This window comes from Megalobrama amblycephala, linkage group LG24, assembly GCF_018812025.1.
Source record: "Megalobrama amblycephala isolate DHTTF-2021 linkage group LG24, ASM1881202v1, whole genome shotgun sequence".
NCBI lineage: Eukaryota > Metazoa > Chordata > Actinopteri > Cypriniformes > Xenocyprididae > Megalobrama > Megalobrama amblycephala.
Genome location: NC_063067.1, coordinates 9407514 through 9427030, shown reverse-complemented (window position 1 = coordinate 9427030; position 19517 = coordinate 9407514). Strand labels below are relative to the sequence as shown.

The following is a 19517-nucleotide window of genomic DNA, read 5'->3' as shown; positions in this document are numbered from 1 at the left end:
TAATTCTCAGAGTTCCGTCTGTGGAATAATCCAGCACTTTTAGTAATGTTTTTCACTTTTAATGAAAACACTAACTCATAAACAGAATGATTCTAAAGCACAAAGTCTGATGATTAAAAACCAGGCTTAAAATCAGCCCAACCCTGACAGCATCATGGTGTGAATCACTAAAGAGCCTCGTTTCACATTCACGCAGCTGTGAATGTCCCGTCTGACGCTTGTGACGTCTATAAACATTGACACGCTCTCACTTAAACACAACAGACCAAAAAAATACATTCAGGCTCATTAAATGCTGATTCATATACCTCGAGATAAACCAGTCAAGCTACACTTACAAACAGTCAAACACCCATCCCGAACACAGTTAACTACACTAATCTAACCATTTAGACTGAGTTCTGTTACAGCTGGTCTCCAATTATATAATATCTTATGAGGATGTCATCAAAAAAATTGATGGGTGTGAACTTGTGAACTGGAAGGACAGCCAAATTTTTCCATACAAATAGTCAAGAAAACTTGTGTCATCATGGATAATGGCACTACATTTTGTTACTGCATCTAACCTATAAGATTTTTAGTTTGCAAACTACACCCAGACACATGGTGTGTCTTAAGTAATTACGTGAATGAGCAATTACGCAACTGAAGACACAGCCAAACATCTTTTGACTTCTTTGCTTCTGTGCTTACAGAAAAAAACAACCATTGAAAGGAAGTGAAATCGGAGGTGTTGCAGTACCAGCCATTTGCCACAGCCGCTGACTCCAAAACAAGCATCTGGCCCATAAAGTACACATTAAAAGAAGATAGATTAAAAAATAAAAGGGCTTTTACGCAAACCAAGGCGGTGTTATATTAGCTTGGTTCACCACGCTTTGCTTTCCTTGAGTTCTCTTAAACTGGGGCTAAAAACAGAAAGCCAAGTTATTGCAATTCTTTTGAACAAACTGAGTCCATATGGTTTTTAGCTTGTTTTTTATGGTAAAGGAATCATTTTATCCAATCCAAACCTTCTCACATAATCTCTTATACCTCCCAACCAAAATACAAATGGCTACAGGCAAACTTTTCCATAATTTCCATGTAATGATCCAATGACACCAGAAGAACCTTAAGCACATTCACAGAGAATCCAGCATCAAGCAGCCCTTTTTCTATAGCTATGTTTGAAACAGTATACTAACTGTACATCATCTAACACAGCATCTTTGTTGTCTATATATGCATGGACAATCCTACCATATATGGTAAATGTGTATGTATACCATTCAAAAGTTTAGGGTTTGTAAGATTTCTATTTATCAAATAATGATACGAAATGTTTCTGTGGGAACATTTATTCAAAATATCATACTTATCCTAAGTTGACAGCTCGATTAAACCTCCAAAGTACTAAACTTTGAAGCATTTATCATTACATAATTTGTTTCAGACACAGTACATACTGTGCAGTATTCCAAACACATGCACAGAGATATTTTTATGACTCTAAAAGAGATAAAACTAGTCTAAATCAAGGAAATGAGCAGAATATGAGAAGTCACAGAAGTATGCATACAGGGGCTAGTGACTGATGGGTCACAGCTTTGGGTCAGTGGACATCCGGAACAATTAAGAGGAAAGAACGCATTACCACACCAGTGGCCCAGATGCACGGCGTCCACGGTCTAAATTTACTCTGTTTAGGACACAAGATTGAGGTGCTACGATAGGATTATGATACATGCAAAAACTAAAATACATTTAGCAAGCAGAAAACTGTCATATTATAGACTATTTTTATTATTTTTGAAGTTAGACTAGCCCTGCTTATAATAAGCATTCATTTTATGAACAACAAAAAAAAAAAAATGTATTTTTTCCACAGAAGAATTCACTCTGTTTTGGTACAACAAAGATGACCGAATTTTCATGTTCAGCCAGGTGGACTATTCAGTATTCAGTAACACTTTACAAAATGTGTTAAAGTGCTATTTTAAAGGTTCCTAATTTTGTTCCTAACTTTTACAACAGGTTTTCATGATCCAAAGTCAAAAAATACTTGAATTTTCTCACAGTGTCTCTCTAAACTTCTCGACATGTCGACAACACAAACTAAACTCTTGTTCATTTTCAACCCAACTTGGGTTGTTTTTAACCCAGCATTTTTTAGAGTGTACACAGGCTATCAAAAGTTCTGTTAACATTAGTTAAGTCAGGTTGTCATTATCTAAGTCAGGTTGAAAATGGACAAACCTAGCGATTGGGATGTTTAAAGGAGCGGCTGGGTTAAATGTTTACCCAATGTGCTGGGCAGTTTTATTTAACCCAACTATAGTTTAAAAATTACTATATGGCTGGCTTAAAACAAACCCAAAATTGGTTGGAAATTAAATAAGCAATTGAATAAATGTTTTTTGTTTAATTATTATTCATTAAACTTACTAAAAAAATTTAACTTCCAACATATTTTGGGTTCAATTTAAGCAAGCAATACAGTAATTTTTTAACAATAGTTGAGTTAAATAAAACTACCCAGTAGGTTGGGGAAACATTTAACATTCAACCCAAAACCCAATCGCAGGGTTTGTCCATTTTCAACCCAACTTGGGTTGTTTTTAACCCAGCATTTTTTAAAAAAAAAAAAAAAGTGTAAATAATAAAAATGTTCATGTTAGTCCACAGTGCATTAACTAATGTTAACAGATAGAACTTTTGATAGTCTATTAAAATGATGAAGTAATGGTTGAGATTAACAGTAACACTTCAGTTTAGGGTCCAATTCTCACTATTAACTAGTTGCTTATTAGTGTACATATTACTAGGATATTGGCTGTTTATTAGTACTTTTAAAGTGCATATTAATACCTTATTCTGCATAACCATATTCTACATCCCTTAATCCTACCCAATAACTAAACTTAACAACTACCGCATTAACTATCAATATGCAGTAATTAGGAGTTTATTGAGGCAAAAGTCATAGTTATTTGTTAGTTAATAGTGAGAATTGGACCCTAAACTAAAGTGTGACCAGATTAACTTTAACTAAAATTAATAAATGCTGTAGAAGTATTGTTCATTGTTAGTTCATGTCAACTAATGTAGTTCACTAATGAAACCTTACTGTAAAGTGTTACCGCATATTCTTACAAATCAGTCTGGTTGATCTAATCCAAACACTTCCATACAATTCAGGTTCCACTATGGAGGACGCCAGTGGTGGAACCCTCATTTCCGGAGATTAATCTTGTGCATTAATGCTAAATAAAATATTCCAGAATTAATCTGCAGCTTCAACAGCCAGGCAGGTGAAACCAAAACAATGTAACCAAACTCCTGTTTGTTGTGTCATGGTCAAAAACACACCACAGACAGTTTGGTTGACCAGCCCATTCACAGAAGCTGATGACAAATGTCTGCAGAGCAGTGTGGGATTTCCACGCTTGTGTACCGAGAACATGAAAGGCCTATTTGGTCACCATGCTAGAACTAAAACTTCCTTGAGTGACTAATACTGAGACAGCCCTTTTAAACTAAACCTGTGGTTCACAAATAAGGCGGCACTGCACAATCACTTCCCTCGAAAAGCAAAGTTCACCCCAGGCCAATAGAGTTTGCCAAGTCTGGGACAAGCTCACAAGGTCTCGTGGCCGTTAAATAAAATTCTAGCACAAAAGAGACTTATTTTGCTTCTCTCCTCTCCAAATTGCTTTTCCACACATTTCAGCGTCCTAAATGGAGCAAGAAGTTGTGCAAGGCAGATCTTCATTAATTCAATTTTAAAAAAGAAAAGGTTGGTTGCCATTCTAAACTGGAAGAGCTCAAGAAAAAAGTGCTACAAAACGGATTTCTCGAAGTGATGCCACAAAAGAACCATTTTTGGTTCCTCAAAGAAGCTTTCAGTGATCAGTTCTTATGGAAAGTTTCCATGGAACCATCAATTCCTTTACTTTTGAGTGTAAGTATGACCAGAAGGACAAGTCCATCCATGCTAAAGGAGCAGTGGAGACCGACTAACTTTACTTTTTCGCAAGAAACATTCCTCTCAGTGTGTGTTTCAACATGTAGCATCAGCAAAAACCAAATGTGCATGTACACACCCACACCCACACCTGGAAAACAGCCATCATTATAAAAAAAAAAAAAGTGAGCAAGAATATCAATTACAAAGCAATTTTTTTAGACTGATTTCTGAATTGAAGTCAAGGCAAAAATTGACCATGAATGACTTTAGCTAACAAGTATTTCTTACTTTGGTTTATTATAAAAACAAAATGAAAACATACACTCCGATTTCAGAAATCGCTAAGAAAGAGTGAAAACTCAAACACTTTAAACACACAACAGTTTAAACCCAATTAACAACAACTTACATAGCTCATGTGCTTAAACATGCTTTGAAATTATAACTGATTTAAAAGTTAAATCATTCACATTAACAACCTAAATGACATAAAATAGCAATTTAAGAAAGAAAAACCCTTGGAAGCATAACGTCTACCCATCTGCTGTCTAACCAGAGACACATGTAGTGAAGACAGAAGCGGAAAACTCACCAGCAGCTGCGCGCAATCTACTCAAAACTCTGTCAAGTGCGCTGAGAGAGCCGTCTCAAGCTCCACTCTGTGACGCAACGCTGCTATCCATAGCTTTAGGGGAGGAATAGGAGGAGAAATACACATACAGGAAAGAGGGAGGGGAAGAGACAGAGAAAGAGAAAGAGAGAGAGAGAGTCTAGAAGGAAGTGAAAGGAAAGGGGAACGCTACATTCAAAGTTGATTTCTCTCTCACAAAACAAGTCCAGCTCATATTTCTGCCAAAAATAATAATAAAGTAACAAAGAAGATACAAAGCAAGAAAAATTTATTAAAGTTAGATCAAGTGTCAAACTTTCACATGTGAATATTTATGAAACTATTCAAATCAATGTATATGAACTACAAATCTCTTGATTATATGATGCAAAATAAATAAAAATGCTAAAAATATACACTAAAATACAAAATTATATTAAACTCTATATATACAAAATAATATAAAAATATAATATATATATAAAAAAAAAATATATATATATATATATATAGATAGATAGTACAGTCCAAAAGTTTGGAACCACTAAGATTTTTAATGTTTTTAAAAGAAGTTTCGTCTGCTCACCAAGGCTACATTTATTTAATTAAAAACACAGTAAAAAAACAGTAATATTGTGAAATATTATTACAATTTAAAATAACTGTTTTCTATTTGAATATATTTCACAAAGTAATTTATTCCTGTGATGGCAAAGCTGAATTTTCAGCATCATTACTCCAGTCTTCAGTGTCACATGATCCTTCAGAAATCATTCTAATATGCTGATCTGCTGCTCAAGAAACATTTAATGTGTACAATTGTACAAAATATTTGTGTACAATATTTTTTTTTAGGATTATTTGATGAATAGAAAGTTCAAAAGAACAGTGTTTATCTGAAATCTAATCTTTTGTAAGTATAATTTTCCAAGCACGCAAAACCAGAGCGTGGGATTAGGAAAAGCGAGGGAGAACCTGAACATATTTGTCCTACCCCAGTCCGGACCTGCACGTTCATCCCACTTACTTTAACATGTTTAAACTCTTCCCACTACTCATTGTGATCCAAAGAAATCCATGCAATTTTCGGACGAAATTTCTGCGTGCTCATGCGCCGACAACGTCAACATATGCATCACACATGCATGACATAACCAAGAAAAATAAAAGACCAAACCTTAAAAAACAGAAAATCTTTACAAATAATCACAAGGAATGTCTCCCTGGCAATGCTATATGATGCACTCACCAGCATTCGGTCAGAGTCACACGAGTGTTTGCATGTGTGCATGTTGCTCCGCACTTCTGTACGCCAAACCGCTGTCTTCTATTCTCTCTCCAGAGTGAGATGCACCTTCCCCTGCAGTCTGGCAGGATTTGTTGGACCGGGGTGCTTTCAATCTAATAACTCCGTAAGCTGGTGTGTGTGTGTGTGTGTGTGTGTGTGTGTGTGTGTGTTACACAAGGTGAATGTCTCTCTACCCCTAGAGAATATCCGTGTGGCATTTCCTTCAATGCTGATGCCGTTTAGACCCCCGGGCGGTGTTTGTGGGACTATTTAACTGCCTGTATACGAGAATGTGTGGGGAGGAAGACATCAGATATAATCTTGTTGACAGTACAGTATGTAGAGCGGGACCTGGTGTATGTTTACTACAACGCCCCCATCCCACCACACACAATGCACATAAACTGCGGGTTTGTCTAGAATTATTTTTTTTATTTTGTCTACTTATTTCATTCTTTCTCTCTATTCTCTTGTGCATGTATGAATGTAAGTATCTAGAGCTCATGGAAACAATAAATTTTTTGTGCGCTTGCGCACACTTGACGAATAAAGCTACTTCTGATTCTGATCTTTAGGTGAAGCTTATCGGCAAATATCAGTTCACATGAACTTCATGAGGAGGAGAGATGAACAATCTGGGAAAAGTGCTAAAAAAAGAAAAGTATGAAGTCTGAAAATTACAACATATACTGATAATGTCATCATGACTCATTAAAAACATTACACATCTCAGAAACAATTGATTCTGATTGGTCAATCGAGGCATTCTGTGGTCATATACTTGTGAAATATATCGTGTACATTGCGGTATGTAAATATATAGCACTACTGACACTTCAGAGTGATGAAATGCATGAATGAGAATATAAAGAGCAGGATGTGCTTGATGTTTAAAAGAGTTATAAGTGCAATCTGTGCTTCAACTGACTGACACACTGCCAAAGTGCGCGCACAGAAAGCTCTGTTCTCTTTCACGTCTTATTGCACTTGAATGGTCGAACACATGCAATCGTGTTAAAATGCCCATCATATGCAGTAATAAACTTGCTGCTCTGTCATTAATGTGAATCAAATAACTTCCTGCTCTTGACTGAGTAACTTTTTTTAACACTTAAACGTATACTTCGGGTCTTTATCGACCCAGGCTGTCATTCACTACCCTCCTCTTCATTAGGCATCTGATGTAGTGTTAATTTCGTCACCCATTTTTAATTTAGTCTTAGTCTTGTGCCAAATGTCCTTGTTAGTTTTAGTCATATTTAGTCATTCACATATCTTTTTTTGTTAGTCAAGTTTTAGTCGACTAAACGTCTCGTCATTTTAGTCTAGTTTTAGTCAAAAGAAAACTCAAGGTATCTTAGTCAAGTTTTAGTCGACTAAAAGTCTTTTAATTTTAGTCTAGTTTTAGTCAAAAAATTGTAGGCTAGTCTTTTTTTTTTTAAAATAACACATTATTACTGAGATTATTACTGATAAACATTTCAGTAAAAAAAGTGTTTCACATATCTCAAACATTGGTTAAATGTCATAATTACCTGACAAAATACACTTGTTGAAAGATTTTTGTTGAATGCAAATGTTAAACGTGTCTGGTTTTCAATTTCTGATTTAGGAAACACATTCACAAATGATTAACCTGTTCTGAAGAGTATTTTATTTTAACCAACACAATTCAAAAGCTAGCATGTAGTCGTCGCTCGTCACTCGTGTTCGCTTTGGGTGTCGTGTGTTCAGCAGTTTCGTGTTGCAGCCACAGGCGTATGAGACCTTCGTTTACACTGCACGCGTGTGCGGCTCGTTACGGCTGCGACGCGGCTACCGGAGCTGATACACGGGCACTCTAGTCAATGCTTGTGTTTACACCAGCCGCGCCGCGGTGCGTTTGAGAAGCGTCCCAGAAGCGGCTCGACGCGCCGCTTCGCTAAAGATAGGCGCCTCGCCTCCAAGACGCGCAGCTCAAATACAAAACAAAGTCAAAATAATCACCCTGTGTAAACTCCCGCTCTTATTTTACATCACTAGAAACTGACGACAAGAGATTCGAAGTTGAAAAACTTGAAATGTCTTTGTTTGAGTTGACATCGCGCAGAGGACGGAACAACACCTTGCCGGAGCCGTAACGAGCCGCACACGCATGCAGTGTAAACAAGGCTTCAACGAGGCTTAACTTGAGCAACAGCGCGAAGCCGCGAACTCGTTCTGAATATTTTAAAGGCGTAACAGCTGATGAAAAAGCAGAGACGATTGTAGACGAAAATGAAGAGAGATTTTATCTTAGTTTTTATTTTATACAAAACATTTTCGTCTCGTCTTTTTTCATCAACAATAATGCATGTTAATTTAGTCTTAGTCAGCGTTTTTGGACAGTGGTGCAGTCTTGTCATCGTCTCGTCTTAGTCATGAAAAAAAAGGTCGTTGACGAACATATTTCGTCTCGTCTCGTCTGACGAAATTAACACTAATGTGACGGTATCAAATTTTCATGTTGCGATTAACTGCTGTAGCTTTTATCATGGTATATGGTATTATCACGATATTGAAATAAGTTGCAAAAAAAAAGTGTTGTCATAGAATAACAGGTTTAAGAACTCTTTTTGTAATAACAAAAACAACTGAATGTTTAAATACAATAATACAATACACAAAAAATATATAAAGTAAAATTTTCAAACAGATTAAAGTGCAAAAGAATTAGGCTATAAAGAACAACAGGTAACACTTTAGAATAAGGTCTCATTATTTAATGCATTAAGATCGAGCAAATTTGTTACAGAAAATATTATTTTTTTGTTAATGTTAGTTAAGAAATACAACTGATCATTGTTAGTTTTATCTCAGGTCCATTAAATACATTCTTTTGTTTTTAGTAATGTTATTAAACAGTAACTAAGAATAATTAATGCTTTATAAGTATTTTCATTGTCAGTTTGGTAATAATGAATTAACATGTTAACTAATGAAGCCGTATGTCTCAAAGTTTTACTGAACAATAACAAATAATCAGAACGTTTCTAATCATTAGGGCATGTTGTAGTCCACATTAAAATATAAAAATGTTTAAGTTTGAAAATAAATAGCCTATTAAGTCTTTAAGTATTAAGTATTTATTAAGTACATTGAGGACATGCACTTTCATTCAGCGCGTTTCCTTTCCGCCATGTGCTTTTCTGCCTTTGACGCAGAATACAGCGATGTCGTGCATTTTATACGGTTGATGGGGAAAGCATTCTTAAATGTATTCTAAATATTTTAATAATAAATTGTTATTTACAGTATTTTGAAATGCCCACGATAACAATATCATGCATATTCATTATCGCGATATGTTGCATTACCGAATATCGGCACAAGTCTACTCCTCATTATTTTTCAGAATTAGACAGCAACCTTCTTAGTATTCCTCAATCAATTCATTATAAAGAATAAAACAAGAAAAAAAATCATAAAAAATATAAAAAGAATACCTATTTTGCTTTCATTTTTTTGTAAAAATTATATAATGTCGCTAACGACCCGAGGTGTGTATCAGTGTACGTATATTTTTTCTGCATAACAATAATTGAATCTTTGATGGTGGAATTAGTGCAATTCACCTTTATTCCACAAAGTGGCAATGTCTGATACACAATGATGAAGTGACGTTTCATTCAGACAGAAAACGAAAGAATAGGCAAAACATGAAACGGCTCAGTGATTTACTGCAAAGTAGTGAATGCAGTCAAATATGGTGAAGCCGTTAGCGATCAAAATATTGAATATGAGGATGTTGAAAATGATAGTTTTGAGAATATGTTTGTGATCACAAATAGGCTCATATTCGCGATCTCAAACATATTCTCAAAACTATCGTTTTGCTGAACGTACTGGGAAATGAGCTCTGACGAGGACAGTGATGATGGCATAAAACATCTGCTCAAAATAAACCCTTCCAAGCTCCAAAAGTACGTGTGGCGAGCAGGGCGGGCGAGAGCCGTGAGGGAACGGTGCGAGGCCGGTGGCGCAAGAGTTAATGAGCTCCACCTGGGAGGCGCACCGGCCTTGAGTCTCTCATGGAGGAGCTCCGAAAGCATAAAAGGAGGAGCGACGACAGTGAAGGACGAGAGAGGACCAGGCCTGGATTTTATTTTATGTTTTATTACGTTTGTGTGGCCGGCAGTTGTCCGTGAGGAACTGCCGGCATTACTTTCGTTTTGTTTATTTTGAATTAAAGTTATGTTGAATGTTCGCTGGTTTCCGCCTCCTTCTTCCCGTACATGTGAACTGTGTTGTGTTACATTGGTGCCGAAACCCAGGAGGAAGGAGGGACATGCTGTTGGAGAGCCCTCGCTGCTGAGGGGGATCGCGGTGCTGCGAAGTTCGGGCAGCGCGGGAGTGAAGACTGCGAGAGGCTGCCCGAGGCGGTGGTACTGAAGCCTTGTGAAAGGTGGGACGGAGACCCGGATGCCGTGCTTCTGGGACGAGGTGGGGTGGCTGCCGTCCACTGAGGGAGCGGAGGAGTGCCGGTGTCTGCCGTGGGCCGGAGCCTGCTACCGTCCGCCATGAAGGGGAGGAGCAGGGGACGGCGGACTCACTGCCGGCTGCCCTCAACCGGAGGAGCCATCGCCGGCCGCCAGGAGGCGGTCGAGGATCGGGCTATCCACCGAGCGTCCAGTGCCATCGCATGGCACCGCAAGGAAGAGCCTCTCGGCAGGCTGAGGACCAAGGGGCAGTGTGTCTGGGAACCGGACCCAGAATTTTTTTTTCTTTCTTTTTCCTCTCTCCCCTCTCTCATCCTGTCGCTCCCCTTGCTTCCGTCTCCTTTCTCTCGTCTCGTCTGTCCTTACCCCCAGGTGCTGCGGCCGCCGAGACAGGCCCCCGGGAGGGAGTAAGCGCAGTCGCGGGAGTATCCCCCGGCCTGCGAGGGGCGATGGGGGTATGTGGCGACCAGGGTGGGTGAGAGCTGTGAGGGAACGGCGCGAGGCCGGTGGCGCGAAAGTTAATGAGCTCCACCTGGGAGGTGCACCGGCCTTGAGTCCCTCACGGAGGAGCTCCAGAAGCATAAAAGGAGGAGCGACGACAGTGAAGGACGAGAGTGGACCAGGCCTGGACTTTATTTTATGTTTTATTATGTTTGTGTGGCCGGCAGACGTCTGCGAGGGTCTGCCGGCATTACTTTTGTTTTGTATTTGTTTATTTTGAATTAAAGTTTCGTTGAACATTCGCCGGTTCCCGCCTCCTCCTTCCCATACTTACGAACTGTGTTACAGTATGCTTTATTTTATTCTTCTGTAATGGTTATTCTAAAATTAGGGGAATTTTTATATTATCGAGACAGATGGAAATCCATCCGCGTTAGATATAAATCCGGGTCGCTAAAGACCCGAATATGTAAGAATGATTGGCGAAACATTCATGCTTTTAAGGGTTAATTCATACAGTGAAGACTATGCAATATTTTATTTTTACATTTGATTATTTAATTTCTGTACTAATTTTAATTACATGATAAATAAACCTACTGAACCTGAAAAAACTTAATTTAATTCATATTTTTGTTATATTGTATTTGTACTATTGCTTGTAATTAGCTTTTTTCTTATTTTTAATAACAGAAATGAGATGAAATAACACAAAATAACAATATTGTGATATATATTGTTATTGTGAAATAAGATTTCTCATATTGCCCACACCTAGTGTGAACGATAATTTCTCTATAGCTGTGCTTTCTTTTTTCTCATGTAATTTAAGTTACAATCAAGCATTCAATGTCCATTTTTTTTATTTTTCTTTGGTAAGTTGCTGTGTATCAAGTGGGACAAATGTACAGCCAGTTATCACAAAATAATCCCCTTAGGCTTACCCTGTAGGGCTGAATTTTGTGATAATGGCAATCTGTCTAAACATTACCCCTTACATATAATGTTTAACAGATCATTAGATAAGCCCAAAGAACACTTAACTTTGTACGCATACGTGAGGATCAGTCTACAGTGCGTGTGACGTGAATTTCGTCATCAGAAGAGTACGCACGTACTGTACGTGCACAGCTGGATACTTTGTATGCGCAGGTCACACATGTGCATTTAATTTCTTTGCAGTAATTAGTTTATCCACATTAGTTAAGCCCTGGGGGCATCAAATCACAAGGTAGTCAAAAACAAAACTACTGAGACAATAGAGGCCTACATAGATGAGAGATTGTGTGAAGAGATTAGAAAATACCCTCACTTATAGAAATCTAGCATGAAAGAATACAAATATGTTTAAATGGGTTGTAACTTGTGGCGAGAGATTGCTCAAAACTGTGCATGTGTCGAACGCCTGCGTACTTTGCAGTTTGCGAGGCTGCGAGTTCGACTGTGCGTGTACGTTATGGTACGCATAAAAAAACAAAGTATAATTTAGCCTTTAATGTGGATTCAAACAGTTAGAAAAAGAAACTTCAGCCATATATTTGCACTTATTTTATTTGTACATTTGCTAATTCCTAGAAAAAAGGAATGAGCAACTGGTTTAAATACTTATAATCAGGTATTTAAATAATCAAGTTAAAAAAAAGAGGGGGGGGGGTGTTTACTTGTATTCAGAAATTGACTAATTTTGGAGTTTGTTTGAAACGTCAAACATCAAACTTTCATATGTGAATTTATTAACATTTTGAATAAATAAAATAAAATAAATAAAATACCAGCATAAAGGAAATTCTGCTATTTTTGGACCATTACAATTTTTTTGCATTGACATTATGACTATTAATGATTCTCATTTTAGTATAAAAAAAAAAATGGACCCTAATTAGAAAGGTCAAATGTCAAAGTTTCATAATATGTGAATTTATGAAAATATACAAAATCAAAGTATTTGAAATACAGATCTGTTAAAGGTGCCATCGAGCGTCTTTTTAAAAGATGTAATATAAGTCTAAGGTGTCCCCTGAATGTGTCTGTGATGTTTCAGCTCAAAATACCCCATAGATTTTTATTTATAAATTTTTTTAACTGCCTATTTTGGGGCATTATTAAATATGAGCCGATTTATGCTGCGCGGCCCCTTTAAATCTCGTGCTCTCCGCCCACGGAGCTCGCGCTTGCCTTAAACAGTGCCTAAACAAAGTTTACACAGCTAATATAACCCTCAAATGGATCTTTACAAAGTGTTCGTCATGCATGCGTCGGATTATGTGAGTATTGTATACTGTTATATTGTTTACATTTGATTCTGAGCTCCGTGGCTAATGGCTAATGCTACACTGTTGGAGAGATTTATAAAGGATGAAGTTGTGTTTATGAATTATACAGACTGCAAGTGTTTAATAATGAAAATAACGACAGTCTTGTCTCCGTGAATACAGTAAGAAACGATGGTAACTTTAACCACATTTAACAGTACATTAGCAACATGCTAACGAAACATTTAGAAAGACAATTTACAAATATCACTAAAAATATCATGCTATCATGGATCATGTCAGTTATTATTGCTCCATCTGCCATTTTTCGCTGTTGTTATTGCTTGCTTACTTAGTCTGATGATTCAGCTGTGCACATCCAGACGTTAATACTGGCTGCCCTTGTGTAATGCCTCAATCATGGGCTGGCATATGCAAATATTGTATTGGGGGCGTACACCCCGACTGTTATGTAACATTAAAATTAAACACCAAATGGAATTGAAAAAATTATAATATTTAAAGCACTCCCCTCTTGTCTGACATTAGCCATGTTTCCATCCACCTATTTTTATGTGAATTTTGGGATATCACATAAAAAAAAAAAATGCTGGTTGGAAATGCCAAGATGCACATGAATTGTAAAAATGTGCATAAAAAAACGTAAGCACTCCACTGAGGTGGATAATTTGTTTATCCAATAAGAAGACATGCATATAAACTACGATCAAAACAAGTTTACTGAAAAATCCCTCAATGTGCAACAAAAACTCACAGCATCTCAAATGTTTGGTCATTCTGAAACGCCTGAGACGAAGTCTGTCATCAGAATGATTTGGAATAATTCCCTCCCTATAATGCAAGACAGCATTTATTGTGTTTCGTCTGCGAGCTCTAAGAGGCAAGTCATTTATGATGTATGAAAAAGAGCCACAGTGGCTTCCCCGATTGCAGCAACTTCCATTTGATTCTGCACTATGTTTTATGCAATATTCCTAGTTAAAATTGCAACTTTGGACAGAAACAGTGCTATTGTCTGACCAAACAGATCTCGTTCCAAGATCGTCATTGGCCAACATTGCTGTGTTGATCTGGTTGGGATACTCAAATAAACAAACGTTTTCAAACCACCAGGGAGCTGATCATGTCACACAAGACCTGTCAGTCAAACATATGAGGAGCAAATCCTAATGAACCCCAAAACAGATGACTGCACAACATTAATTTACAGAGATTTGCCACAATACTACATAAAACACCACACCCTCGACAAAACACGCTCTGAAAGGGAGGTTTTGTTGTTAGTTCTTCTTTGTTATTGCATCAGCGTTATTTCCAGGATTAGAAACTTAGGGCGTAAAATACGCTTGACGTACTGGTCCACGTGAGTCAGAACCGGTCTCTCTCTCTCTCATGATCGACTGATCTGAGGTTCAAGAGCTCCCTAAACAAAACTCGCTGTTCATCTGGCAGTCAAAGTAAACCACGCTGAGCTTCACTTAAGTCCTCTACAATTAGCTTCCTACATAAGAGACTGTGTGCGAGTGTTTGGGGAATAGTGTCCCATCCTCCAGAGCCCCCTCACTGTCTACCACAATTTAAAAAAAGTCTATATTTAAAGAGGCAGACAGCAGCAATACAATTACCTGAGGGGATCAGGTGCTCTGGGCAAAGCAATCGGGAAGATGCAGCACAAGTGCTTCGACACAGCTGACGCCCATTTGACACGATATTGCCCTTTTTGTCATAACACATGGACACAGGCCAGTCCTGCCCATGTGTTGTGATTGTTCAATCGCTATGACTGTCAGAATATGTTGCAGGAAGGAGCAGTGATTTAAAGCTTGACAAACCAAGTTACTTCATTAGCTACCATTTAAACGTTTCTTTTAAAGAAGTCTCTTATGCTCATCAAGACTGCATTTATTTGATCAAAAGTACATTAAAACTGTAGTATTGTGAAATATTATTACCATTTAAAAGAAGGGTTTTGAATTTATCCCTGTGATGCAAAGCTTTGTAAGCTTCTTTCTGCCACGGAGTAAAACATTTTAAAAGATAATTGCGACTTTTTAATCTCACAATTCTGACATTCTTTCTCACAATTGCGAGTTTACATCTCACAATTCTGACTTTTTTCCTCACAATTCTGACTTTTTTCCTCACAATTCTGACTTTTTTCCTCACAATTCTGACTTTTTTTCCTCACAATTCTGACTTTTTTTCCTCGTAATTGGGAGTTTATATCTCACAATTCAGACTTTTTTCCTCACAATTCTGACTTTTTTTCCTCGCAATTGGGAGTTTATATCTCACAATTCAGACTTTTTCTCTCAATTCTGACTTTTTTCTCACAATTGCGCATTCATATCTCGCAATTCTGACTTTCTCGCAATTGCAAGTTTATCTCACAACTCTGACTTTTTCCCCCTCGCAATTCTGCCTTTTATCTTCACAGTTCTGACTTTCTCACAATTGCGCGTTCATATCTCACAATTCTGACTTTATTCCTTGCAATTGCGAGTTTTTTCCTCACAATTCTGACTTTTTTCTCACAATTGGGAGTTTATATCTCACAATTCAGACTTTTTCCCTCACAATTCTGACTTTTTTTCCTTGCAATTGCGAGTTTTTCCTCACAATTCTGACTTTTTTCCCCTCGCAATTCTGCCTTTTATCTTCACAGTTCTGACTTTCTCACAATTGCGCGTTCATATCTCACAATTCTGACTTTTCTCGCAATTGTGAGTTTCTCACAATTCTGACTTTTTTCCTTGCAATTGCGAGTTTTTTCCTCACAATTCTGACTTTTCTCTCACAATTGGGAGTTTATATCTCACAATTCAGACTTTTTCTTGCAATTATGACTTTTTTCTCACAATTGCGCATTCATATCTTGCAATTCTGACTTTCTCGCAATTGCGAGTTTATCTCACAATTCTGACTTTTTTCCTCGCAATTGCGAGTTTTTTCCTCACAATTCTGACTTTTTTTTCTTACAATTGGGAGTTTATATCTCACAATTCAGACTTTTTCTTGCAATTCTGACTTTTTTCTCACAATTGCGCATTCATATCTCGCAATTCTGACTTTCTCGCAATTGCGAGTTTATCTCACAATTCTCCCTTTTTTCCCCCTCGCAATTCTGCCTTTTATCTTCACAGTTCTGACTTTCTCACAATTGCACGTTCATATCTCGCAATTCTGACTTTCTCGCAATTGCGAGTTTCTCACAATTCTGGTATTTTTTCCCCTTGCAATCGCGAGTTTATATCTCGCAATTCTGACTTCTTTTCTCAGAATTGTGAGATATAAACTCGCAATTGTGCATTATAAAGTCCAGTTCTGAGGGGGGAAAAAAAGACTTTTTTTTGTCCAAATTTATATCTCAATTCTGACTTTATAACTTGCAATTGCGACTTTATATCATGCAATACTGAGAAAAAAATCTCAGAATTGTGAGATAAAAGGTTGCAATTACCTTCTTTATTTTTTATTGAGTGGCGGAAACAAGCTTCCATGCATTTTCAGCATCATTACTCCAGTATTCAATGTCACATGATCCTTTAGAAATCATTCTAATATGCTGATTTGATGCTCAAGCAGCAGTTGAAGGTTATTGGCTCACTGGCAGTTAACATATTCACTCACTAAAGCCAATGTTTTCTTGTACTTAGCCCTTGGAGAGTGCAAAGTTTGACCAAATGATAGAAAAAAAAAACATTTTTGTGATCTGGGTCAAATTAATAATAATTGTAAAGAACCATGATTCGTTCAGAAAATTTCAAAAGCCATACTGTAGATTTATGAGACAAATAGACTGAAATTAGTTTGTTATTTACTAAAAATCAGTCAGTGAGTTGAAGTCAAAAAAAAAGGAAAAAAAGAGGAGTGCTCAGCGAGTGTTCATTTTGGACGTGTTAAAGAACCTAAAGGCATTTTGCAAAATAACAAATGCAAAATTTGACCAAAGTTCAAGTCCCAGCAAATCAGTAGGTCACATGTATTTGGTGTCATCCTAGTAACATTAATGTTTTCCAGGTTTTCTTGTGAAAGTCTCATATCTGATTCACTCCATTAGCACTGGAGAAACAACTAGTCATCTTGCACTACGCTGATACCTACACACAGAGCAGATATTTAATTGTCCATTTCTGAGAAATCAACATTATGCAATAGCTTCTTTCCCAAGGTGGTGTACTAACCCGCCCACAAAACACCTGACACAGTGACAGGCCGTATGTGTTAGCTGGAACTATTATAATTGCCTGCCTGTCAGTCAGATCTTATTTTGCCATTTATTCTTGTGGCTTCATTTACAAAATCAAAACCGCCGATGCCATAACTGATGAACGGAAACGCTCATGTGCGGTTCCTGTGATTGATGAACGACTGGTGACGGTCTCGTGCACCACTCAAAAGGCACCCCATGTGTTCGGCATTGAAAAGCCATTATCCTACTCTGACCGTGCCCAGTCCACATCCTCTCCACCACATCGCCCTCAATGCCAGCAGACGCTCCAACGGTGAGCGGTCAGTGACCATCACGCAATACTCCATTCTTTCACAAAGGAAACCACTCATCTGGGCCTTCGCTCGCTCATTTCATCTCATGAGCCATTACCTTGTCCATTCAAGCTTTATTTATGCTTTCGGTGGTTATTTAATGGCATTACAATCTGTGGGGAAAATTCAACTACGACTGGGGCACACATCTTAATTCAGACACGGACGAAAGCAAACACGCGCTGGATCCTGAGTGCAAAAGACAGGGTTCGTACAGATACTGTAAAATGAATTTCCAGGACTTTCAAGGACTACTCTCACTTATCAAACAATATCTGTATTATCTTTCAAATTCTAAAAAATGGATGAAAATACACTAATAAAACAATATGGTACAAACATTAACAAAGCCCTAAATTTTTCAGTATACAGAAGAGCAAATAGAAAGAGGGATGTAATGTTTTAAGAAGATGTTTTATAATAATAAAAAAAGATGTAATAACAGAAGAAAACAGGATTTCATTTGTAAAATGAAATGTAAATGATTATAAAGTGATTATACTGCAATCTAATGCCTTGTTTGCTCTAAAAATACTTATTTAATTTAAGAATTGTTTTACTCAAATTACATATACGAGATATTCAAAATACAACATACAACTTATTTAATAATATATATTAAATGCAAAGTTTATAATGAGTATTATTGTATATTATAATATTGGCGTACCTGGTAATGCAGATTCATTCTGAAATGAAGCAAGGAAATTATTTTAACTTTGAACAACGCCTTATAAAAGGTGCAACCGACAAGCAAAGGGTCCATTGAAAGGATACTATGACAAAGATATCGCTTTCCTCATTCAAACTGATTTCTTTCCCCATGAATGTATGATTGACCTGAAGAATTAAAGCTGTATCATATACTTGGAAATATATGAGCAATATAATGGCTCTGTATCTATAAGCGGTCACACTGTCGCTTCAGCGTAAATTTTACGTGAAAAGTTTGTATTTGTTTTATCGGGAAAAAAATTAAACACTAATTTCATATAATTCAAGCACTTTTCAAGTACCTTTTCATAAATATGGCTGTTTTCCAGGATTTAAATTTTCAAAAAGTCAAATGCGAGTACTTTTTAAGCACCTTGTACGAACCCTGAAAAGAATACACTGCCACAAAAACCTGTTAAATAGAGATGCACCGATTGCAATTTTCTTGGCCGATTCCGATTTCTGATTTTTTGTTAGTGAGATCGGCCGATACCGATTTTTGCCGATTCCGATTTTCTTTCTAAGAACTATAATTGACAACATACTACAAACAAAAATCTACTTTTCTTCAATGCAAAGTTTTATTTTCATTAAAAAAAAAAACAAGTAAAAGTCAGAAATAAAATATAAACAGCTCAAATAAATGCAATAGAATAAAGAGAGCTATGAAACTAAGTTTTTTGGGTTAACTGGGTTTCTATTCAGGTAAGAAATACTACAGAAATTAAAGTAATCAAATGTAAAATGACACATTCAGTGTTATTTTACATTGGTTACCTTAATTTCTGTAGTCTTTATTGTAAATATTAATACAGATCAATTCTTACTATTAAAGTTATAAAACGTATTTCAGCAGGAATATTGGACTGCTGTCCCTTTAAGAGTTTATGAACGGTGTTCAACGGACCCAATACTGTTACACACGACATGGGTTCACTTTCTTAGTTATTTAACGATTCAAAACTGAGTGTGTTTATCTGTATACTCGCCAAGATTGCCTGTGCCGCTGGTTTTGACATACTTTTGTATGTATTTGACAGTTTAAGCGCATTATGCTACTCGTTTTGGTACTTGTTGTGACTGTTTGACTTCTGTCTCTGTTTGAGACGGAGCGTGGCTTTCGCTTCACTAATATAGATCAGTGGTGCGCGCGCTTACAGTGTGAGCGCGAAACCTGCGCGAATTACTAAAATTTATGCGCAGTAAGCACTATTTTTTTTTACAGTCTATGGTAAGC

At 37.1% G+C, this 19517-nt stretch overlaps 1 protein-coding gene across 4 annotated transcripts in view; it reads right to left on the bottom strand.

Annotated features, from left to right (window-relative positions):
- Positions 1 to 19517, bottom strand: part of plekhg5b (pleckstrin homology domain containing, family G (with RhoGef domain) member 5b) — an 89406-nt gene that overhangs the window by 42525 nt on the left and 27364 nt on the right. The window contains exon 1 of one of the 4 annotated variants that reach the window (XM_048177559.1): positions 5812 to 5952. The exons of 2 other annotated variants lie outside the window; for them this stretch is intronic. In XM_048177559.1, the coding sequence (XP_048033516.1) occupies positions 5812 to 5853 (42 nt within the window). In that variant the 5' untranslated portion in view covers positions 5854 to 5952. Of the gene's footprint in view, positions 1 to 4544; positions 4660 to 5811; positions 5953 to 19517 lie in introns of those variants that run through there. One more of the 4 variants, XM_048177560.1, reaches the window with a different exon arrangement.